At 36.9% G+C, this 16,158-nt stretch overlaps 1 protein-coding gene across 1 annotated transcript; it reads left to right on the top strand.

Moving 5' to 3' along the window:
* Window positions 1-9,496: 9,496 nt before the first annotated feature.
* LOC123805515 (olfactory receptor 51F1-like) lies at window positions 9,497-14,515 on the top strand. Its single transcript, XM_045818143.1, has 2 exons — window positions 9,497-9,538; window positions 13,547-14,515. The coding sequence occupies exons 1-2, from the start codon at window positions 9,497-9,499 to the stop codon at window positions 14,513-14,515; spliced, it is 1,011 nt and encodes a 336-aa protein (XP_045674099.1).
* Window positions 14,516-16,158: the final 1,643 nt, after the last annotated feature.

The raw sequence follows: 16,158 nt of genomic DNA, 5'->3' as shown, positions 1-16,158 counted from the left end.
CATTAAAGTCCTAGAAGAGAACGTAGGTAGGAAAATCTCAGATATTTCACGAAGAAACTTTTTTACTGACATGTCTCCTAGAGCAAGGGACATAAAGGAAAGAATAAACAAATGGGACTTCATCAAAATAAAAAGCTTTTGCACAGCTACAGAAACCAGTATCAAAATAAAAAGAAAACCAACTATATGGGAAAACATATTTGCCAATGATACCTCAGACAAGGGTTTAATCTCCAAAATATATAAAGAACTTACAAGACTCCACTCTAAGAAGACAAGGAATCCAATTAAAAAATGGGCAAAGGACTTGGACAGACACTTCTCCAAGGAGGACATACAGGAGATTCAAAGACACATGAAACAATGTTCAATATTGCTAGCTATCAGAGAGATGCAAATTAAAACCACAATGAGATACCACTTCACACCAGTCAGAATGGCCATCATAAACAAAGCAACAAACAACAAGTGTTGGAGAGGTTGTGGAGAAAAAGGGGACCCTAGTGCACTGTTGGTGGGAATGCAGACTGGTACAACCACTATGGAAAGCAGTATGGAACTTCCTCAGAAAACTAAAAATGGATCTGCCTTTTGACCCTGCAATTTCACTGCTGGGACTCTATCCTAAGAACACTAAAACACCAATTCAAAAGAACCTTTGCACCCCGATGTTCATAGCAGCACAATTTACAATAGCTAGGTGCTAGAAGCAACCTAGATGCCCATTAGTAAATGAATGGATCAAAAAACTATGGTACACTTACACAATGGAATTCTATGCAGCAGAAAGAAAGAAGGAGCTCCTACCCTTTGCAACAGCATCGATGGAGCTGGAAAGCATGCTTAGCAAAACAAGCCAGGCAGTGAAAGGCAAATACCATATGATCTCACCTTTAACAGGAACCTAAACAACAAAACAAAGAAACAAGCAAAATATAACCAAAGACACTGAAATAGGGGACAGGCTGACAGTGACCAGAGGGGAGAGAAGAGGGAATTTCAGGGGAGAATGGGCAGGGTTTACAGGAACAAATTTAAAGGACACATGGACAAAAGCTAGGGGGAGGATGGTAATGGGAGGGAAGTGGGGAGGGTTAGGTGGGTGGGCTGGAATGGGAGTAAACGGGAAAAAACTGTACTTGAACAATGTTTAAAATAAAACTTAAAAAAAATAGTTAAAAACCGTGAAGACACATTTCATTAAAAAGATAGTCATACGACACTTAAGTACATGAAAGGATCATCAAAATTATTAGCTAATAGGAAATAAAAATTAAAACCACATTGGGCTATCACTATACATCTATTGGAATGGCTAAACATTTTTTTTAAGTAAAAACATCAAATGCTGGCAAGGATGTGGGGAAATCGGCTGACACATACATTGCTGGTTGAAATGTAAAGTGGTACAACCAGCCACTCTGGAAAACATACTTGCAGTTTCTAAAAATACAAAACATCAACTAACATATGATTGAGCATTGGCACTCCTGGATATTTATCCCAGAGAAATAAAGAGTTATGTTCACCAAAAACTTACACATACAGTATTTGTTTATATCAGCCTTATTCATAATAACCAAAAACTAATAACAACACAGATGTTCTTCCATAAGTAAATGGTTAAATGGTTAAACAAACTGTTGTATAGTCATGCCCTGAAATATTACTCAGATTTTTTAAAAAAATGAACTATTATTACATGAAATAACCTTGATAAATCTCCAGAGATATATGCTGAATTAAAAACAATCTCAAAAGATTACATACTATATGATTTCATTCACATGATGTTCTTGAATTGACAAAATTAGATCGCTATATAGAACACATTAATGATTGCCAGAGATTATAAAGGAAATGTGGAGGGAGGAGATGGGTAGTGGCTATAATTGGACACCATGAGGGATCATTGTGGTGATGGACATTTTCTGATCCTAACTGTAACAATGTCAGTATTTTTATTTTGATCTTGTATATACTTTGCAAACTGTGACCACTGGGAGAATTGGGTAACAGATACATGGAATCAAAATAAAAAGCTTTTTTTAACATACAAACAAAATCTTAAATCATCTTAGGTTCCATGCTATAGTATTTAGATTTTTTTCCTGTAAGTGATAAGCAGCCAACAAAGAAGTGGTAAAAAGGATGAAGAGGGATTGACAAAAGGCTCCAAGTGCCATTGAGTAGTCTCCCTTGCAGGGTGTGAGTATGGGAGTGGAAGTAGTTAAGACAACAGATAGTTTGGGCACACTTGCTGGCCTCCATTTCCTCCATAAAGTTAGGGGCAATATCAAGTTACCCACTGAGAGCAGAGATGAAAGGTTGGATAAAAAGCTTGAAACAGGCACCCAGCATGTAATTGTACATCTTCTGAACTTTTTCACTTATATCTAACCGTGAATAAAATATATGCCTGGTCCTGAGAAGTGGGCACAGAGTCTGTTGAGGGGAGATGGTTACAGTAGGTTCTGAAGAGGGCTGTCATGCACGAGAAAAAAGCACAGGTGCTGCAGGAGCACCTGGGAAGGACACCAGACAGACTTCAGAAGTCAGAAGAAAAGTCTCCGAAGAAAATTCAAACTCTAAGTCAGAAGAAGGGAGAGAGTGAAGGTACTATAAGTGGAAGTAACAGCTTGTCAAAGGCTTGAAAGTGAGATAGAGTGATCAGGGTTAAGGAGATGCTAGTTGTCTGGAGCACCACATAGAGGGGAAGTAATAAGGCTTGAGAGGGAAACAGAACCAGGTCATCAGAGATAGTATTCTTTTTACTACATGTAAACCCTGTTTTGATATCTAGAAGACAGAATAAATAAAACCAAGGACTTATACTCAATGATTTTACCTTGTAATGAGAAACAAGAAGAGAAATAAACAGATATGTAATATGCTGGGGGGTTAAAAGTGCTAGAAACTGAAAACAAGGTGGTTAGGGAAAAGAGTGAATGCAGATAGGAATTGAGGGGGAGAGGTGTTGCTATTTTTTATAATGTCAAGAGCCCTGTAATAAGATGATGCTTAAGCAGAAACATGCATAAAGTGAGACAGTAAATCATGTGGGTGCCTGGGGGGAAAATATTTTAGGTAGAAAGAACAGAAGATGTGAAGTCTGATGTTGAAGCATGCTTGGTGAGTGTAAGGAAATATTCGGCGGTTAGGGTGGGCAGGTGTAGGAGAGTGGATAAAGGGAAGAGTAGTTGGAGATGAAGTTGAGTTGGTGGAAAGGAGCCAGGTATAAGACACAATGTCTGTGCATTTTCCCTGGGTAAGACAGGAGGCTACTGGAACATGTTTAACAGAGGAAGTGACATGATTTGTCTTGTGTGTTTGTGTTGTTTCCTGGTGAAGGAAGACCCACCAAGAGAGTATCATATTCAGTTCAAAGATGACGATGGATTGGATCATGGGGATAGCAGTAGAGGTGGCAGAAAGTTGGATTTCAGACACTGATGTCTCAAATATCTGGAAGAAAGAGTTATCAGCATTTGCCCATAAGTTGGCTGTGGAATGGAAGAGACATGCACCATGGCTCCAAGTGTTCTCTCTCAGAAAATTAAAAGCAGATTTTCTGAGCTTTGGGAGACTGTGATTGATTATGTTTTTGTTTTGATGTGAGTACATGGGCATAATGAGTATAACATGATTACTGGACAGTCAGGTGGAAATACTGATACATAGGCAGTTAGATATGAATCTGGAGTATAAATATTAGCTTGGGATGTGTCAGCATATAGATGGTATTTAAAGCCATAAAGTCAAATGAGATGACCAAAATGGAAATACAACAAAGGAAAGTAACAGGTCTGAGAACAAAATCCTGGGACATTTCAGCATGCAAAGATCAAGGAGATGAAGATTACAATAATTGAGACTAAAATATTCTTGATACATATACTGAGAATTTTGACATCATCCTTATTATTAAATAGTAATATAGTCACTTAATGAGTTCCCTGTAGATGTGACTTCTACTTTTTTGTTGCATCTAACACCAGTGATAGGGCCCACATTCACTGAGTGATTCCGATGTGTCATTGAAATATGTGCTTTAAAAATTTGAGACTTAATGGATATATCCAACTTGAAAAATAACTTGCTTGATTAAGCAGTTACATGAAATATATGCCACAGATGAAAAGATTTCTAAGTAAATGACACAAATTATAATTCATTTGAAATCTATAGTCATTTTTCAGTTTCTGTTCGGGCAGAAAATTGGTGGAGGTTTGAGACATATTCTAGAATACAGTTAGTTGGGAGAGAACAGGTAGATATACACTTGTGAGATTTAAAAAATTTGCTTGGACTTTTCAAACCTCCATAATTTGGTTGAAAATTTCTAGAGGAAAGAATTGTATAATTATATACATATATCATTATGCATATGCACATACACATATAGGTATAGTCAGTTATATGTGTACATAATTGCTAGTGCTATACATGTATATTAATTGTATAGTAATTATATCTGTAGTTTACAGTATAGGCAGCAATATACCATGAACTTAAGAGTGTGAGGGACCCTGGAGTCAGTATGCATGGATGTGAAATATGGCTTTGCCACTTACCAGCTGTTTAAGCATGCTATTTAGCATTTCGTGTTTCAATTTTCTCATTGATATTAGAAGTAACTACTGTATAATGTTCTTTCAGTATAAGATGTGTGAATCGATGCAAAAAAGCACTTAGAACCATTTACTGCTCAAAGGAAATGGTAAATGTTAGTTAAAATTATTATTAAAGTTAGGCAAATACTACCTAATTCTCATACAACTTTGATTTTTTTCATAATGTGTTGTTCTAACTGCTGTGAAGTGGATAAAGTAAAAGAGAAAGGCAATTTGTAGGATTACCAACAGTTTAGAATGAATGGTGATGGGGAGAACACCTTTTAGGCTGTTTATCCCTTCTGTTCTTATGTCTCTGTCTCCACGTTTTTAAAATAGAGTCAAACTAGCTGATATCCTACATATAACCCAATCTTAATTTTAAATTTTTGATGACTTGGTTTTAATGATTACTAGTTCTGTTTTTTAATAACATCGCCTACATCAGGCCATTTAATACCAACCATTCAATTTCAGTGGACAAGGAAATGCAACTCCTTCTTACCTCTTTCATTTAACTTCTCTGGCTATTCTTATCATTCCTATTTATCTAATTCCTCTCTGCTCCTACTACATCTTATAATTCTCCCATCAACATTCTTTATTCATCATTCATTATTACAAAAATATTGCATGCATACCACATATCTGTTATTAAACAAGATCTGAGGTTAAAACAGTGAATGCAATAGACGTTGTCCCAGGTTTACAAAGTCTAGGGGAGGACATAGTTGAGTATATGAGAAATTACAATACTGTGTTATAGTTACTCTAAAATGGAAATTAGTAGAGATCTTTGCTATTGAAGGACTAGTAGCATAAGTGTGCTTGTTAGAATGCTTGTTGGAAATGCAATATATTAGATGTACTGAATCATATTCTGTATTTTTGAAAGATACCTAAGGGACTCTTGTGACAATCATGTTTGGGAAGAATTCATATAGATCATCACATAAGTGTTGGAAAAACCTAGCCCCAGGTGGTCAAGGGAAGCTAATGAAATATAGTTCCTGAAAGGAGATCTAAGTAAATAAAAAATAATAACTAATTAAGCATACTTCTTGGCATAAAGAACTGTGCCAAGAATTACATTGCCTTGCAAAGATCTTCTATATAGAAACAAATGGTGAGAAACTATTTCCGGGGGAGCTAGGGAGGAGGGGAGGAGAGTAGGAGGGTACTGTGAACAGACTGTTAGAAGGTCAAGAAAATGTTATAGGCACAGGCAGCTGCTGTGGTGTCTCAACCCATCAGCAAACTCAGCACCATATTGGGAAACCATGGAGCAGGGCAAGTGAAAACAAACACAAAAAAACAAAACAAAAAGCAAAATTAAAAAAACTCCGACAATGTTCAATTAACATTAATGTAGCTTCAATTTGAAATCAGAAAACTTAGGAAAAAACAATTTCAATTGTTATACAAATGTAAATTTTATGTCAGTAGAATGTCTTTTGAGTTACCTTTGGGGCAGAACCAAGGAATCAATAAACACCTTAATACTACCACGATGAACAGATTGAGACAAAGCTCAGAGGTGAGCAAAGCCTGCCATATTCAGAGAACTGAAGGTAAGTTCAGTAGGGTTGAAGCAGAGAAGGTGGAAAGACAGTGCTCTCAGGATAGGGCCAGAGGGGCTGCAAGGCCAGATTCCTCAGGGAACTAGGAAGCAAAAGATCAGAAACAGAGCAAAGTCCGAATCAGATCTGTCTTCTTGCAACAGTTGCCTTATCTATCAGAAGTGTGAACTTGAAGGTAGAGACTACAACTTTACATCTCATGTCTGGAGTGCAGTATCTGACACATACTTGGCACTAAATGAAAGCTTATTAAACTGCTATATTAATGAAAAACCATAATAGTGTGACAAATAATAATACATTTTGAATGCGTGCAGAATGTACTATTCTAAGACTTTTCCACAAATTAATATTGGGTCATTTTATTTATTATAGAAAATAAATCTGTGAACTAGATATAATTATTTTCCCTATGTAAAAAGTGAAGAAATGGAGGTGGGGTGGTTACATAGTTAGCACAAGGTCACACATTAAGTGGTGAAGCAGTTGGACCCTGGCTGTCTGGTTCCAGATACTATGAGTGTAACCAATGCTATGTCAGCTCCAATTGGGTAAGTGAATGCACGGAAAGTGTTCAAAATATTCAGGGCCTGGGACAAGCCAACTAGAAAACACTTAGCTATTCATTATGCCTCTTGTCTCTGTTTCCACTGATAATTAGGCCTGGAGTGGTGAATGATTTAAATCCCTTGGGTTTGCTCTGGAAAAGAGTCTGAGGTTCTGCTAACTGCACCGCTTCCTGCAGCCCTGCTCAGGGACCAGCACTATTCAGATTGGAGTCCTCAGCATAAGCAGCAAGATTTTCACATTTGCATCTCTGTAACAGCCTGGGCATCTCCTTTGCTTTTGTATCTTGGGAGCTTCTATATGAATTGTGATTTTTCCCACTGAGTCTCATTCATTTCATGGCAAAGTCATTCCAGGCTATGTAAATGTCTCCCCCATTCCCAAAAGGGCTTTCTGTGGGAAAGACTGTTTCTATTTGTCCAGAAGCTATATAAAACCAATGGTATATTTTGTTAGGTTCTTGATGAATTTCTGGAAAGGAATGTGTCTTTCCAGGCTCACCCAGGGATCTAGAATCTTTTAAAAGGAGAAAAAACTAAACAGAACAATTAAGGTGTCTGCTTTACAGCAATGCTAATGGAAATAGTTACTTCACCCCCTGCCCCCTTTCCATATAGCAGATCTTTGCAAGGCAATGTAAATCTTGGCACAGCTTTGCATGTCAAGAAGTATGTTTAATTAGTTATTATTCTTAAAACTTAACAACCCTCTCAGTTCACCACTAATTTTGAAGACTATATTAATAGGCAAAGGCTAAAAGCCATTTATGAATTTCCACTGTTTTGGCATAAACTCTGTTAAACATGCTTAATTGTCTCCACCGCAGAGGTAAATGTACTGGTTTTAGTGTTAGGCCACCTATCAGAACAGCCTAGTGCCTTGGTAAACTTTTGATGGATACATAAGAGATTGAGAAACAGTTTTGTAGTTTTCTTTAGTCACTTTAAAAAATAGACTTTATTCTTTAAAGATGTTTTATGTTCACAGAAAATTGAGTGAAAAGTGTGTAGATTGACCATACAACACCTGACCCCCACACATGTATAGCCTCCCCCATTGTCAACATCGCCCACCAGCATGGTTCATGTTACAACTGATGAACCTACATTGGTCCATCACCATTATTCAAAGTCCGTAGTTTACTTTAGAGTTCACTCTTGGTCTTGTGCTTTACATGGGTATGGTCAAATGTACAATGACATATATCCACCATTATACTATCATACACATTGTTCTCCCTGCCTTAAAAAATCCCCAGTGCTCCCTTATTAAATCCGACTTCCCTCCAGCCCCTAGCAACTGCTGATCTTTTTACTGTCTCCAGAGTTTTGCATTTTCCAGAATGTCATATAGTTGGAATTATATCGCTTCTTTCACTTAGCAACGTGCATTTAAGATTATTTCATATATTTTTTATAATTGATGGCTAATTTCTCTTTAGGGCAGGAAACACTTTATTGTCTGGATGTATAAAAGTTTATTTATTCATTAACCTACTGAAAAATATACAGGGTCTGGGACAAATAACATCAGAAATCTTTCTATTATAAAATCTTTTATTACTACAAAATCTTTTATTATAAAATCCTACGTATGTAATTCTGTAACATAACAATATCATATCAAGCAGCACCCTATGGCATTTTTAAGAAAGATGTTCAAATTAAAACTATAAATTATTACACTTGTATTAGTACCCTACCAACCTCACTCAAGCAGGTGTTACTTCTACTGGACCCTGTATTGGTTGCTTTGAAGTTTTGGCAATTATGGATAAAGCTGCTATAAACACCCATGTGCAATTTTTGTGTAGACACAAGTTTTCAACTTGTGTGGGTGTATACTAAGAAGTGAATTGCTGGACTGTGTGGTCAGAGTGTGATTAGTTTTGTAAGGAACCACCAAACTTTCTTCCAAAGTGGCTATACCATTTTACATTTCCACCAGCAATGAATGAGAGTTTCTGTGGCTCCCCATCCTCACCAGCATTTGGTACTCTTAGTGCCCTGGATTTTGGCCATTCCAATAGGTGTGTAGTGGTATCTCATTGTTACTTTAATTTGCATTTTCTAATGACATGTAATGTGGAGCATGTTTTTGTATGCTTGTTGCTTCTTTTCAAGTTATCCTTTGTTATGTCTGTGCATAAGTTAGTAACAACCCCCAAGATATCCATAATGCCGAGGAAAGGCCTTGGGCTCTGAACCACATAATATTGCACTAGTCTTAGTGAATATAGTTACTCAGGAACTGCTTTGACATCTGGGTCCTATGCCTTATGAATGCTGTACTACTGGCAAATGATGGGAGCAAACTCATCATTTGATGAGAGATTCCCATCTCATGATCACATGAATGATGGGAGATTCATTAATGCCACTTATCTCTTATTTTGCACTATTCAAAGCTTTGACTTACAGCTGTTCAGAGGATTAGCAGGGCACAGCCCTGTTCTAGAGTTCTCTCCTAGGAATTTGTTTCTAGTGGGTAAATGTCTCTCACCAGGAAGCTTCTGGGCTCTTTATAAAGGCTCTTTTTCTCAAATCTGATAGCTCTCCATTCCAGAGAACTCCCTATGAGTTCTCCTGGCAAAAAAGGGAATATCTTTGGAGATGGTTTCAGAGGGCAAGACTGATGAGAGACTGTTTCCCCAGCCTTAGCACCTTCTCCTCTGGCTTTAAAAGACTCTCTACTATTGTCTGAGATGACTCTTCAAAAGCAGGGGGGCAGGATCAAATGAACTTCCTTTCCAGATCCAGGAATTCTTCTTTGTATGAGGTCAGTATTTTAGTACATTGAAGCATTTTCTGAACACCTTTAAAGAAAGTTGATAACTTCATTAGTATATTCAACACGTTCAGATATTATATATATTCATATATTTTATTAATTTGAAAACAATTTCAGTATTGTTCAGAAAGTCATTAAAATATAGAATATAGTTATAAAGTCATGGACATGTATTCATTCCACATTTTAAAAAAGTTGAAGTTCTTTTTAAATAAGGAGTGACAAAGCATATGATTTAAAGTCAGAGAGAAGAAAGTAATATGATTCTGCTGAGCCTTGATTTTTTACTCTTAGCCTCAATTTTCTTATCTATAAAAAGTAGCTAATAATACCCAAAGCATGTTACTGTGATTATGATGAATGTGAAGCTTTATAGTTGGGGAAGTCTATCTATATTCTTCGTGGTCTGGTTACAAGCACATTTAAATCATAGCCCTGGAAGAATTCTCCTTGGGAGAGAAAAAATTATTCAAATATACTTTTCCAAAAATAATTATTTAACATTTGCTCATTAGTTTTAGTGTAAGAACACTCAAGGGTGACTTAAGAAATATAGAAAAAAGCCCTGGCTGGTGTGGCTCAGTGTGCTGACTGAAAGAGGGGGAGATATTTCTCTCCCTCTCTTTCTCCCTCCCTTTCCCACTTCTAAAAATAAATTTTAAAAAAGAATCATATAATTAAAAATAAAAAATTAAAAACAAAAGCTATTCTAGCCACTAATAGAGTTCCCCGCATTAGAGTAGTCTTTCTATGTTCCTTTGATTATATAAGTTGAGTTGAAGAAGGATATTGTGAGAAGCATGCAGGGCAGTGGAAAGGATTCTGAGAAAAATATAATAAAGAAAATTTGGGGGCACATAGGAAGCATTTAATACATTATTACTATTGTTGCTAAAGAGAAGGCTAGCTTGGAAACCTAGATATTCCCCTGGGGTCTCTGAATTTATTTGCTTTCATAAAAAGAGCCTTAACTTGAGAGCCTGCTTCCACATCTTTAAATTAAAAAACTATGTCTTAAAGTTGTTACATCTTATCTAGAAAAAGAAGTTTTTATCACTATGTCTAGATTTGTATGAAGTCCTAATATCAAGAATAAATACCAGATTAATAAGAACTCCACTAGTTTGTCATCTCTTTTAATATATGCCAACATGGCTACATGACTTTACATCTAACTTGAGGGAGGTCATATATTGGGATTACAATATGTGCCTGATATTAAAGGTCTGGGGTCTATAACTATGATTAAATGCAATTCACTCATATATTCAGCAGATATTCTTAAATGCCACTGTGCCAAATATTATTCCTGGCTCTGAGGTCATAGGCCTGAGCAAAACTAATGAGGTCACTGCATTTTCCTGGGGGTCCTTTTTGCCTTAGTGGCTATGCTTCTACAGCCTTAATAATAGATCTTTCTTTTGTCTTTTCCTTAAATACTGCTAAATTTCCCAGGGTTGTTTCCTCAGACTTCCTTTTCCTTAGATTTTATTACTCCAAGATATTTTTACCACTTCTGTGATTTTAATCCTGACCCCAGTTGGGGTCAGGACCCCAGAGTTGACAACTCTGAAGACGTTATCAGGAGGGCATCACAGAGGTTTTTGCAAGTATGTCACAGGTGAAAAAATGAGGCTTGTCTTCCAGCTGATGTCAAAGTGCTCACTCCAAACTCCTGGATTTTATTTCTGTTTTTCACTGTCACAAGTCAAGCTTTCCAGCCATTATTTTATTTTATTTTTTTTGTGAATCCTCAAGAGGCTTTCTGTATTGAACATTTTCTCTTTTTCAAATACCTAGAGAAAAACCTTCTTGTTTACATCTCCTATAACCAATTATTCTCATTCAAGTTGGAGCCACTACCTGTTCATTTGATTTGGGGGTTGGAATGAGACTCATCAGGTTAACTTATACTCAGATATTTTCTTTGCTAGAGTCATGTACAAATCTTCTTGGAGTACCAGGTCAAATTCTAATTCTGTCCATTGTACACACTGCCATTTCATAGAGATAAACATACCTATTGAGAGAATGCATGCATCAATGATTGAAAGAGGAACCCAGACCTTAGAAATCATACATTCCTTCCAAAGATAAAAGTAGAGTATCAGAAAAATGAGTACAAGAATCAATATAGAGGAACTTCTTTGATTCTATAGAATTATTGAGCTGGGTAAATGCATGCTTATACCCTCAAACAGAGAAGATGATTCATATTTATCATCCTTCATGTAAATAGAGGTGAATCCAGCATCAGTAATGGTTTCTTAGGGAACTCACTGCCCCAATACATTTTCAATGCCCTTTGGCAAAGATGGAAATTCAAACTTTTGAGATATTAATTATCCAATTAATGTCTGAGAGCTTCCATTGAATTGCACTGTTACTGTTGAAGTTACCTTTAGGATATCTGTCTTTAGGGAGAATTTTCCATAAATAATATTAGGTTCAAGTTACTGCCTGTATAAACATTTTAATATCTATCACTCACTGTGGTCTATTTGCACAATTTTAACTGTTTTTTCCTGATATTTAGATTTTATCAATAGCTGTTTCATATTTGTTCAATCATAAGTGTTTTTCTGATTGAATTTACTGATGAATATTTAATATTATCTTTGTTATCTTATTTCAGTATTGGGTACACAAGAACTTATATATCTTGGACTTATGGCCAAGATAGAAGCCTAGGTACATATACTTTGCCTCCTTGCACAACAAAAAGAAAGACAATGACAAATTAAAAACAAAAACACCCAGAACTGCCAGAAAATCAAACTGTATGGAAGTCTGACAACGAAGGTGTTTAAGAAGAAATATTCATCCAAGTGGGTAGGAGGGGCAGAGTTGGGCAGTTGGGGCAAAGATGAAAGGTGAGGTAGTGGCTGGCAGACTGGGCGGTCCTGCATTTGCATGTGGATAAACGGGAAAGAACTGAGGAGCAAGACAGACTGTGCAACACAGGGTTCCAGCATGGAAAGGAGTATTCAAAGTCATGAAAAGCAAAGACCTACATTCAAGATTACTATATCCAGCAAAGCTATCATTTAGAATGGAAGAGCAGTTAAAATGCTTCCCAGATAAGGTCAAGTTAACGGAGTTCATTATCACCAAGCCCTTATTATATGAAATCTCAAAGGAACTTATCTAAGAAAAAGAAGGTCAAAACTATGAACAGTAAAATGACAACAAAGTTGCAACTATCAACAACTGAACCTAAAAAAACAAAACAAAAACAAAAACAAACTAAGCAAACAATTAGAACAGGAATATGATCACAGAAATGGAGATCACATGGAGGGTTATCAGTGGGGAGGGGGAGGGAAGAGAGTGGGGGAAAAGGTACAAGGAATAAGAAGCATAAATGGTAGGTAGAAAATAGACAGGGCGAGGTTAAGAATAGTATAGGAAATGGAGAAGTTAAGGAACTTATATGTATGACCCATGGATATGAACTAAGCAGGGTAAATGCTGTAGGGAGGGGGATGCAAGATGGAGGGGAATAAAGAGGAGAAAAGTGGGACATCTGTAATAACATAATCAATAATATATACTTAAAAAAGAACCTATAAATTTTAATGTACTCTTAAGGGTTTTTGCCTTGGAAACTGAGAAGTGAAGAAAAGCGGGATTAATTGTATTGTGTGTTGTCATTTGGTTGCCCAGAAAATATCTCATCTCTCCATGATCATAGAATTATAAAACTAAAAAATATACTGCTATTATCTATCTAACCTCCTATTTTATATGTATATGTACTGAGCCTCGATATTACATGTGGAAGTCTTGCTAAAATCCATATGTCTTCTACAGTGCTCTGTCCCTTCCTCTAGTTCACCCAAGATCAACTTCAAAGCTAAGAAAGGAATAACTGGGTATACACTTCTACTGAAGAATGGGATGAAGTCCATTAGTGATCCTAAATTATTTGATATATAGAAGAGAGTGGCAAATATTTTCTTCCCTGTTTTTATGGATATCCTTTTTTCCTCCTAGAGTAATCTACTTCTTTCACTTATCATGCCATCCTTCAATCAGAGCATCTTCCACCCTGCAGTTTTCTTTCTTACTGGCATCCCTGGTTTTGAAACTTACCATGCTTGGATATCCATCCCATTCTGTTGTCTCTATGCAATTGCCATCTCTGGGAATAGCATGATATTATTTGTCATCATCACTGAGGCAAACCTTCATGAACCCATGTACTATTTCCTCTCCATGCTATCCTTCACGGACCTCGGACTGTGCCTTTCCACATTGGTCACCGTGCTCGGTATTTTCTGGTTTAATGCTCAAGGAATCAGCTTTAATGCCTGCATTGGCCAAATGTTCTTTATTCATGGTTTTACATTCATGGAGTCCTCAGTACTCCTGGCAATGGCCTTTGACCGCTTCACTGCCATCTCTAACCCACTGAGATATGCCACAATCTTAACCAATTCAAGGATCATGAAAATGGGCTTTGTGATAGTTATTAGGGGAACAACAGCTCTAGTGCCTTTACTTCTGCTCCTTAAACGGCTGTCCTTCTGCTGTAGTCATGTCCTGCACCATTCATATTGTTTCCACCCAGATGTGATGAAGCTTTCATGCACAGACACTAAGATCAACAGTGCATTTGGCCTGGCTATCGTCATCTCTACTGCTGGCTTGGACTCTGTCCTGATCCTTCTCTCTTACATTCTAATTATCCACTCTGTGCTCAGCATTGCCTCCCCAGAGGAGCGGAAAAAGGCTTTTGGAACCTGCATCTCACACATAAGTGCTGTTGCCATTTTCTACATTCCCATGATCAGCTTGTCACTGGTGCATAGATTTGGGAAGCATGCCCCTCCCATTGTGCATACTCTCATTGCCAATGTTTATCTGCTTATCCCTCCTGTAATGAATCCCATAATCTACAGTGTAAAGACCAAGCAAATTCGCAAGGTTGTGCTCAAAATATTTCTTTCTAAACTAATTTAGGAAATTTTTAGAATACTATATCTTTATAAAGTCTCCTCTAACTCATATTTTATTATCTACCAGTGTAAGTTACAACTATACCTTGAAAAAGCATGTTTATTCATACTTTCACTCTATTCTGATGAACTAGTAACCTGCTACTTACACAGTAAATCCACTGAGAGCAAGGACTGGGTCTTGTGGACTTCTGGTGCTTCCACAGATACTTCACTGGGCACAGAATAGGCTCATGGCTAAAATATGTTTACAAGCCTGGATGGATGAAGTCATGCTTTGGGGTCTAGAGACTCTCATCACCTCTAGAGTATGTAGCTATTCAAGGGATATCTGATATAATTTAGATCAGTAGGAAAGTCTAGGTTTCAGTAATTCTTAACAGTTAATTGGTAATGATTATTATTTCTCCAAAACAGATTATCCATGGCTGAAGAACATGAGTAAGTATAATAAACAAGAATAAATGTGAGTAGAAAAGTTACTTGCTAATCCAAAAAGAGTCCATTAGGTCTCTTTAGGGGATAACCTGGCTCTTTATCTAGTTTTGTGGCTGGCAATTGTGTGTGTGTGTGTGTGTGTGTGTGTGTGTGTGTGTGTGTGTTTTCCTCAAATAGCCATTTCTGAGGCACTTGAATTAAAAAAAGAAGAGCCAACTGTGAGAGGTCTATAGGTTTTCATAAATTTTGCTTTAATAGACCTGTTGTAACAATGCTCACTCAAGGCTGTTGGAGTGAATGCTGATAATAAATCTGATTAATCTGATATAAAATTTGGAAGAGTAAGTGATGAAGAGTCTGCTAAAATGTTTTGAGAACATTGAAATTGTTTGCAAATATTTCCTAAATTAATAGTTCTGCATAATGGATGTACTGTGGCTTAGAGGGAAATTTTGATAGTCTCACCATTCAGGTTGATATTGACATTAAACAGGGAACTGCAATATATTTTGGAGCCTCAAATAAGGTATTTGACTTCCACAGTTATTTCAAAAGAAGCTGTAGAAATCTGTTTTTCTAAGAGAGAAGAAGGATTAAACTCTTAGCTGAGCTATTTCTATTATGTTATTTAGATTCAAATGCTTCAGAATGCCAGGACCTCCATGATGTGGGTCCTGCCTCCCAGTTTAGCTTCCTCACTTGCTCCTGACTTCAACCCAGGGTTCCAGGTGTTTGGAACATGTTATTAGTCACCTCTGTTCTTTCTATGCTTTGTGCACTCTTGTCTCCTGACAGACCTGGGCTGATCTTCCTGCAGGATGAAAACCTGCTTTATTGTGCTCATCATAAACATGCCCTATTGTAATCACTGAGTTTTATGTCTGTTTCTTTACTGGGTTTTAAACATTTAAGAAAAAGCGACTTCGTTCTATTCTCTGTATCACCAGTGAAAAACTCTGGAATGTGGTAGATAAAGTGTTTGTGAGAGAATTAATGAAGCTTTTATTTATTTATTTGTTCTTGGAAGCAATGAAAAGTTTTCTAAAGAGAGTACAAAATTCATCCACATGATGCTGGAGGATACATTTATCAGCTGGGTTGGGGAGTAGCGTGGGGATCAGGAGTGAGCCCGTGCACAGAGCAGGTGTTCTTGTTTCAAATTTTATCCTCACAAACTTACTTTTAAGAAAATCTTATCAAGACTTACAA

This window comes from Phyllostomus hastatus, unplaced genomic scaffold (assembly GCF_019186645.2).
Source record: "Phyllostomus hastatus isolate PE091 unplaced genomic scaffold, TTU_PhHast_1.1 phas_scaffold_317, whole genome shotgun sequence".
In the NCBI taxonomy this organism is placed as follows: domain Eukaryota; kingdom Metazoa; phylum Chordata; class Mammalia; order Chiroptera; family Phyllostomidae; genus Phyllostomus; species Phyllostomus hastatus.
The sequence above is the reverse complement of the archived record's forward strand: the minus strand, read 5'-3'. Positions and strand labels throughout refer to the sequence as shown.

What these genes read in the sequence shown, in the direction of transcription:
- LOC123805515 (XM_045818143.1), top strand. Translation starts at nt 9,497, where the DNA reads ATGAACTTCCTTTCCAGATCCAGGAATTCTTCTTTGTATGAG. An exon ending in GGAATTCTTCTTTGTATGAG is followed by an intron (nt 9,539 to 13,546) that starts GTCAGTATTTTA and finishes TTTTCCTCCTAG; the next exon opens with AGTAATCTACTTCTTTCACT.